Raw genomic sequence first — 8499 nt, forward strand, 5'->3', positions numbered from 1 at the left:
GGCAGCCCTCAGACTTGCAGACAGTGTGTCTTGGGGGTGACGGGAAATTCTGAAGTGGATCGTTGCTGTGAGGTGTCCTTTTGCATCTTGGATAAAGCCCAGAGAGATGTCTTTCTTGGGCAGGAAGGGAGGGGCCCTGGCTCTCGTCACATTGCTTTTGATCACAGGGGCAAATGAGGTGTTTTCACACCCCACGCTGCTGCTACTGCTGCTAAGTCGCTTCAGTCGTGTCTGACTCTGTGCGACCCCATAGACAGCAGCCCACCAGGCTCCCCCGTCCCTGGGATTCTCCAGGCAAGAACACTGGAGTGGGTTGCCATTTCCTTCTCCAGTGCATGAAAGTGAAAAGTGAAAGTGAAGTCGCTCAGTCATGTCCGACTCCTAGAGACCCCACGGACTGCAGCCTACCAGGCCCCTCCGTCCATGGGATTTTCCAGGCAAGAGTACTGGAGTGGGGTGCCATTGCCTTCTCTGACTGAACACCTGACATCTCTCCAATCCCACACTGCCTACCGGATGCTCAACAAAGAGCAGCAGTTAGAACTCATAATGACAAAATCTCCTGTTTTGGGGAAGACTGTCTGAGCAGGTCACATGGGTCTTGAAATTCTCAACCATTTCCAAGTGTCCACTGACTATGTGGCAGGTGCCATGTATGTAGCCAGAATCACATCTTCTGTTCCTGTTGTTCTCTGGCACTCAGCAGGGAGAGCTGCCCCTTCAGCCCCCTGCACCCGCCCGCACACCAGACTGCAGTGACCTCACCACCTCCTGAGGCCCGGAACTCGCTCCTGTCATTTGATGCCAGGCACAGCCTTAACCTGTTGAGTCTCTGCTGCCTCCACACTTCTGAACCTGCCTGAAGCCAGGGACGCTGGTGGATGTTGCATCTTTTTTTTTTTTTTTTTTTTAATATAACAGCAAAAGAGACACAGATGTATGGATGTTGCATCTCTTCTGGCTAGTACTTATTTCTTTTGTCATTTGGATCTCAGACTCTGAGTCTCAGATAAATAAAAAAAGCAGTCAAAATCGCTGCTCTGTGCGTTTTCCTCTTAGAGGTTATGTTATTCAACCGGGGTGTATGTGTGTGTTTGAGGGGTGCGGAGCAGTGTCTTTCCCAGCTGGGAATCAAAGTTCCCAGGATCCAGTCACCCAGCAGGATTTCTCCACTTAGCAGCTTCTCTTCACTCATTTCATCCCTCTGATATCTAGAGCATGGGCACAAGTGGCCAAAATAAAGTCCAGATGACCAAATAAATGGTCATTTCAATATACTTGGTAATCTGCTTTCCCAGGACAGAGAGTAGAGGGCCAGCCCAGGGAATACTGGGCCATACTTCAAAGCAACATTTGCTCTTCTCCAGGATTCTGAGCAGATGGTGGGGCAGTGGTAGAAAACACCTCCTTTGCCCCTGTGGTCAACAGCAATGCAACAACAGTCAGGACCCCTTCCTTCCTGCCCGAGAAAGAGATCTCTCTGTGTTTTATCCAAGATGCAAAAGGATACCTCACAGCAATGATCTGTTTCAGACTTTCCCGTCACCCCCAAGACACACTGTCTGCACGTCTGAAGGATGCCACCACGCAGCCTCAACACAATCACCTCCCACAGAAGGAACCCAGCTTCCCAAAGCCCCAGAACGCCCTGGCTCAGACACTGACGTTGCAGCGTTCCTCTAGGAGCCCGAGCGCCCCGCCGTGGGTTGCCTGGTTTAGTGTGACTAGGGGACTTACCTCCACCTTCTTCGTGTGACTACGGCTCCTAGATCATCGCTCAAGGTGTGGGGGGTGTCCGGCTTCTCCTAGTGTCCCCACTGCTAACCCAGCCTTTCATGGAGCAGCGGCTCCATAAAGGTCTTTGGAATACACGAGCCAGTGAGCAGGGGGCTCAATTCATCATCCGCTGACTCCTTAAATAACCCAGGCAAATCCAAATGAACAAGACATTATTTAGTTTTTGAAAATGACACACGAGAAGGACAGAACCATGAATTCACTACCATTACTTTTATCATCTCTTCCATCATCAATATTACTGCCAAGTAAGCTCACTTTTCCAAAACAGTTCTCTAATTCCAATTCCATCGCATCCTGTTCAGGACCACAAAATACAATGGAAGAGTCTCCAATCGCTTTTACAAAACAGCAAAACTCTTGCTCACAATCTGGGTAAGCGCAAATGCACTGTCATCAGCATCATTCACGAAGCTGAGACACTGAAGTTTATTTAGCATTCTATGAAAACAATCAGAGTTTGAACATTTTCTAAGGAGAACTGGTGAATCTCCATGTCATCATACAGAAAACAAATGCAATGAAGCTATACACTGGTTCCCCAAACTGCCCCAGGCCCTCACTTCTGAGAAGGCTGACCGCTCCCTCTTCAATCTCAGAGCGAAGGCTCACCTGGATGCTGCTCTGGCTCAGTCTGCCTCATCGTCCTCCCTTGCAGCCTCTGCAGACTGCAGTGGGAAGGCCCTCAAAGCCCTTTGTTTGACCCTGAGCAGAAATGCCATGATTTCCCACTTGCTGGTCTCCGCATAAGCCCGGGGACCCCACAGGAACTCATAGCGAGCAGGGTGGCTGTAAGGCACCTGCCGGTACTCCAGGTACCCCTCCTGCACCCACACGTGGGTCAGAAGCGTCCTGGGCTCCCCAAAGAGGCAGTGCACACTCCCAGCATACACACCCAATCTGCTGAGCGCTCCCCAGACCTTCTGCTCAGGGGCACGGTCTCCATTCCGCCTGATCAGGTTGAGGACCAGCACCAGGAGGCCGGCCTTGGGGAGGCTCTGCCCACTGCTCAGCACTGCGTTGCAGCTGAGGCCCAGGATGGAGACCATGATGTAGATGTGCTCCCTGGGGTCCACCTCCTTCACTTCCACGCCAAAGACCAGCTGCAGGCACTGCGAGGCTTGGCTGAAGACCACCGGGAAGTACTCCTGGTTATCCCTGAGGACCTTATTCAGCATTTCCGCCTGGGAGGTCGGCTCCTTGGCTCGATACTTGAGGAGCAGGAACTTCATTAGGCTAGCTATCATCTCATTCAGCGCTTCCTGGGGCAAGGACTCCCCAGTGCCTAAGGAGGACACTGTGGGGGAGGAGGCCGAGGCAGATGCAGCCACCCCTGCCTCAGCCCCCAAGAGCTGCGCATTCACCGGGCCCTGGGCCTCGCCAGGGTCCTGAAAACCTTCCTCGGGCTTGCTCAGCTCACTCATCTCGACCACGAGCGTGATGCCTGGGATCAAACCACAGACAGGAGTCAGCCAGAGTGACAGATGGGGACCACGGGCCAGGCTGGGGGAGAGAGGGGCTGTGAATGGCCTCAGCTGAGCACCACACCCTGGGCGGACTGACACAGGCAACTTACAGGTCTCCGCTTGAGGGGTGCTCTCAGACCTCACAGGGGCAAGCCTCCGGGGCAGCCAGTCCCCTGGCTACCGGAAGGAGGAAGTGAGGTGGCTCCGCAGGGTACAGTCAGCACAGTCCAAGACTTCTGAGGCTGACAAGGTGGGGGATTAGGCCCTTGGGTGGTCCCTTCTGTTCTGGGGTGGGGAGCCCCCGGTGCACACTCAGGGTACCCTCCTCACCTTGACTCCGGGTACTGCCTGCACCTTCTCTGCCCTCTGACCTCAGGGCACGAGCCTCAGTCCTCTGCCTTCCCCTCCTGGTTCCTGCAGCTCCTGTGAGAAAAAGGGAGGGGGCAGCTCGGGGGTATCCTGTGGCACAGCCCTGAGCCTTCTGTGACAGTACGCGGGGTGGACTCTGTGAGGTCCCCCCAGTTGTGTGGTGGGAGGTCCCCTCAGGGCTCCCCTGTAGTGCTCACCTTGCCCCTGGCACCACCTGGTCCCTCCCCTCTGGGGGCCTGCATGGAAATTCGGAACAAGATCCCAGCCTCAACAGAAAGCGCTGAGGGGCTCCACATGCTGCCGAACCTGCCCAGGGCTTCCTGTGGGTCCTAGGCTGGGGACATGCTCGGTCCTCAGCTCCTCCTCACGTCCTGCCTGGCCTCCCAGCACTGACCACAGGGGCGGGGGTCTGCTTAGTCCTCCCTCGGGTCTGGGGAGTTCAGCCTCTGCCCACCTGAAGCCTCTGCCCTCCGCCCAAATAAACCTCACCTCCCGGGGTCCCTAAGCCAGAAGTCAAGAAACTGCTCACCCCACTCCAGGGCCTCCAAGAGTCCCCACAAGGGCTAGGATCCCTGCCTCCCTGTTGGGGTCTTTCCGCTTCAGTCCATCCTCGCATGCAGCCTGGCCCCTCAGGCAGGACCGGAGATTGTCCCGTCCGCCATTTTGAGACCCCCGCCGCTTTCACAAGATCCCCAGTCTCTCTCAGACCAGCATGTAAGAAAGGCAGACACACAGAATGTGCTCCCAGGGCCGACTACAGGGGCGGGGATCTGTGGGGTTCCGTCGCTCCTCATGCAGGGTCCCCTCACTCCTCCCTCAGGCACCTCACCTGCCTCCGGCCGGGACCTGGGATTCTCGCCTCTCCCCAGCTGAAGCCCCGCCCCTTATACCACCCCCAGGCTCTCCAAGACCCGGATGTCAGGAAGTCAGACCATGCCTGCTGCGCTCCTCCGACCCCCACAGTTGCCCTGGACTGACGGCAGAGATGAGCTTCTCTGAGGTACCCTCTGATTGGGGTTCAGGGTCCTCTAGTTCCTCCTCAGGGTCCTCAACCTGACACCCCACCGGACCTGGGAATCGGACCACCTAAGGCCCCGCCCCATATGCAAGGTCCCCAGTCTGAGATCCCGACCGACCGACCTCAGGAAGTCAGCCCCCCTACCAGGTCTCCAGTCTGAGATCCGGATATGAGGAAGTGAAACCGCGCACGCTGGGCTCATCCTACCCCAGGGCCACCAAGGACCAACAGCAGCTACAGGCTTCCCTGAGGTCTCCTCTGATTGGGGTCCAGAGTCCGCTCAGTCCTCCCTCAGGGTCCTCAACTTGAAACTCTGGAGGAGCTGGGCTTCTTCCCTCTGCTCACCCGAGGCCACGCCCCCTTTCCCAGGTCCCCAGTTTCTCTGAGACCTGGATGTCAGGAAATGCAGCATGTGCTCATCCACCCTCTGTGTTCCCTGAGCCTTGATGTGAGGGTCCCGCCTCGGGTCAACACTAGGGGCATCCCTGGATCTGCCAGGGCTCAAGATGAGGTCCCTGAGGGATGATCAAAGGTAACCCCACTGATCCCTGCCCCTGCTGTCAGCCCTGGGCCACCCTGGTGGTGGGATGAGCACTTGGCAGCCTGTTCGGACTTCCGCATCTGCATCTCAGAGACATTAGGCAACTGTTAGAAGGGGCAGGGCCTCAGATGGCAAGAGGGGGAGATCTTAGTTCTTTTGAGGGTCAAGGTGAAGACACTAAGGGAAGACTGAAGAGGACGCTGGACCCCAGAGCAGAGTGGGGTCTGGGAGGACATAGGGCAGATGAACCATGCTGCATTTCCTGACATCCGGGTGTCAGAGAGACTGGGGACCTGACATAACGGATGGGGCACGAGTGGGGAGAGGAGAGAATCGAAAGCCCTTACACAGAGACAAGTTCAGGTCCCTGAGGGATGACTGAAGGGACCCCAAGTGAAGACTCTAGGGACCCCAAGGTAAGACTGATGGAACCCCACAGATCTCAGCCCCTGTTATCGGCCCTGGGAGCCCTTGGGGTGAGAAGAGCACACTAGGTCTGTCCTCTCTTCCTGAGTTCCGGGTCTGTGAGTGTGGGGACCAGGTGCGAGGAGCAGGGACCTCTTCCCACCTTTCCTAGTGGGGAGACGACAGAGCCTAGGTCCTACCGGAAGTCAAGGTGAACACCCTGAGTGAGGACTGAGGGTAGTCAGATCTCAGACCAGAGGGAACCTTGGTAGTCCCCAGGCAGGACAACTTCATGCCGCAGTGCCTGACGTCCCTGTCAGAGAGACGGGCGAAAGCAGCAGAGCCTCCCGATTGCAGACAGGACACTTGCAGCTCTTGCCTGGAGTACAGGCTCCATGCGAGGAGGGACCGAGACAGTTAAGACCCCAACAGGGAGGGACTTGGCCCTTGCAGGAGGGTCTTGGAGGGCCCAGAGCAGGGTGGTGAGCAGGGTGAGCAGCTTCTTGACATCTGGCCTAGGGACCTCGTGAGGTGAGGTTTTTCGGGTGGAGTGCGGATGTCTTCGGGTTAGCAGAGGCTGGACACACCAATCCCGATGGAGGACTAAGCAGACCCCTGCCTCTGTGGTCAGTGCTGGGAGGCCGGGCAGGACGTGAGGAGGAGTTGAGGACCGAGCATCTCCCCAGCCTAGGACCCGTGGGATTCCCTGGGCAGGTGCCCCTCAGCACTTTTTGTTCAGGCTAGGGTCTTGTTCTGAGTTTCCTTGCAGGTCCCCAGAGGGTAGGGATCAGGTTGTACCAGGGGAAAGGTGAGCACTGCAAGGGAGCCCTGAGGGGACCTCCCGCCACACAAAACTGAGGGGACCTCACAGAGTCCACCCCTCGTACTGTCACAGAAGGCTGAGGGCTGTGCCACAGGATACCCCCGAGCTGCGTCCTCCCATTCTCTCACAGGAGCTGCAGGAACCAGGAGGCGAAAGCAGAGGTCTGAGGCCCATGTCCTGAGGTCAGAGAGCAGAGGTGGTCCAGGCAGTACCCGGAGTCAAGGTGAGGAGGGTGCCCTGAGTGTACACCAGGGGCTCCCCATCCCAGAACAGAGGGGACCCCACATGGGCCCAGTCCCACCACCTTGTTAGCCTCGGAAGTCTTGGACTGTGCTGACTGCACCCTGGGGAGACACCTCACTTCCTTCTTCAGGTAGCCAGGGGACTGGATGCCCCGGAGGCTTGCGCCTGTGAAGTCTGAGAACACCTTTCAAGAGGAGATGCATAAGTGGCCTGTGGCCGCCCAGGGTGTGGTTTTCAGCTGAGGCTGTTCACATCCCCTCTCTCCACCATCCAGGCCTGTGGTCCCCATATGTCCCCATCTGCCCCCCGCCCCCCTCCGCCGCCTCCCTCCTGCCTCAGGCTGTGGTTTGATCCCAGGCATCGCGCTCATGGTCGACATGAGTGAGCTGAGCAAGCTCGAGGAAGAACTTAGGACCCAGGCCCAGGGCCCATTGCAGGTGCAGCTCTTGGGGCCTGAGGCAGGGGAGACTGCAATTGCCCCCCACCCCAGTCTCTGGCCTTGCCCCCGGTAGCTCTGAATGAGATGCTGGCTAACCTGATTAAGTTCCTGCTGCTCATGCATCCGGCCAAGGAGCTGACCTCCCAGGTGGAAATGCTAAAGAAGGTCCTCAGGGATAACCAGGAGCACTTTCCGGTGGTCTTCAGCCAAGCCTCACAGTGCCTGCAGCTGGTCTGTGGTGTGGAGGTGAAGGAGGCGGAACCCAGGGAGCACATCTACATCATGGTCCCCACCGTGGGCCTCACCTATGATATGATGCTGAACAGTGGGCAGGGCCTGCCCAAGGCCGGCGTCCCGGTACTGGTCCTCAGCCTAATCATGTGGAATGGAGACCGTGCCCCCGAGGAGAAGGTCAGGGGAGCACTCAGCAGGATGGGGGGGGCTGTCGAGAGTGAGCACTGCAACTTTGGGGAGCCCAGGGAGCCGCTTACCCACATGTGGGTACAGGAGGGGTACCTGGCATACCGGCAAGTACCTGAAAGCCACCCTGCCCGCTCTGAGCTCCTGTGGGGTCCCCAGGCCTATGCGGAGACCAGCAAGTGGGACGTCGTGGCATTTCTGCTCAGGGTCAAACAAAGGGCTTTGAGGGCCTTCCCACCCCTGTCTACGTAGCCTGCAAGGGAGGAGGATGAGGCGGGCTGAGCCAGAGCAGCATCCAGGTGATCCTTCCCTCTGTGATTGAAGAGGAAGAGGTCAGCCTTCTCAGACGTGCTGGCCCAGGCCAGCTGGGGAAACTGGTGTATAGCATCTTTGGATTCCTGTTCTCTGTGATGACATGGAGATTCATCTGTTTTCCTTAGAGAACTTTCAAAATTTGATTTTTTTTTTTTTGTTCCATGATTGTTTTCATAGAAGGCTAAATAAACTTCAGTGTCTTAACTTAGTGAATGATGTTGATCACAGTGTGTCTGAACTTACCCAGTTCGAGAACAAGAGCTTCGCTGTTTTGTAAAAGAGATTGGAGACTCTTCCATTGTGTTTTGTGGTCCCGAACAGGATGCAGTGGAATTGGAATTAGAACTGTTTTGGAAAAGTGAGCTTACTTGGCAGTAATATTGATGGGGGAAGAATTAGATGATAAAAGTAATTGTAGTGAATTCATGGTTCTGTCCTTCTTGTGTGTCATTTTCAAAAACTAAATAATCTCTGTTTATTTGGATTTGCCTGGGTCATTTTAGGAAGTAGCAGAATGAATTGAGCCCCCTGCTCACTGGCTCGTGTATTCCGAAGACCTTTTAGGAGCCTCTGCTCTGTGAAATGCTGTGTTAGCAGTGGGGACACTAGGAGAAGCAGGACACCCCCACACCTAGAGCGACAGTCTAGGAGCTGCAGTCACAT

General features: G+C 56.2%; 1 protein-coding gene and 1 pseudogene across 1 annotated transcript; one reads left to right on the forward strand and one right to left on the reverse strand.

Moving 5' to 3' along the window:
* Positions 1-2426: 2426 nt before the first annotated feature.
* Positions 2427-3648, reverse strand: LOC138072499 (melanoma-associated antigen 10-like). The gene is made up of 2 exons (XM_068963538.1): positions 3594-3648; positions 2427-3241 (listed from the first exon to the last, which is right to left on the reverse strand). The coding sequence occupies exon 2, from the start codon at positions 3219-3221 to the stop codon at positions 2427-2429; it is 795 nt and encodes a 264-aa protein (XP_068819639.1). The 5' UTR covers positions 3222-3241; positions 3594-3648.
* Positions 3649-7039: 3391 nt separating this feature from the next.
* LOC138072501 (melanoma-associated antigen 10-like) lies at positions 7040-7752 on the forward strand (annotated as a pseudogene).
* Positions 7753-8499: the final 747 nt, after the last annotated feature.

The sequence above is a fragment of the Capricornis sumatraensis genome, unplaced genomic scaffold (assembly GCF_032405125.1).
Source record: "Capricornis sumatraensis isolate serow.1 unplaced genomic scaffold, serow.2 scaffold87, whole genome shotgun sequence".
In the NCBI taxonomy this organism is placed as follows: domain Eukaryota; kingdom Metazoa; phylum Chordata; class Mammalia; order Artiodactyla; family Bovidae; genus Capricornis; species Capricornis sumatraensis.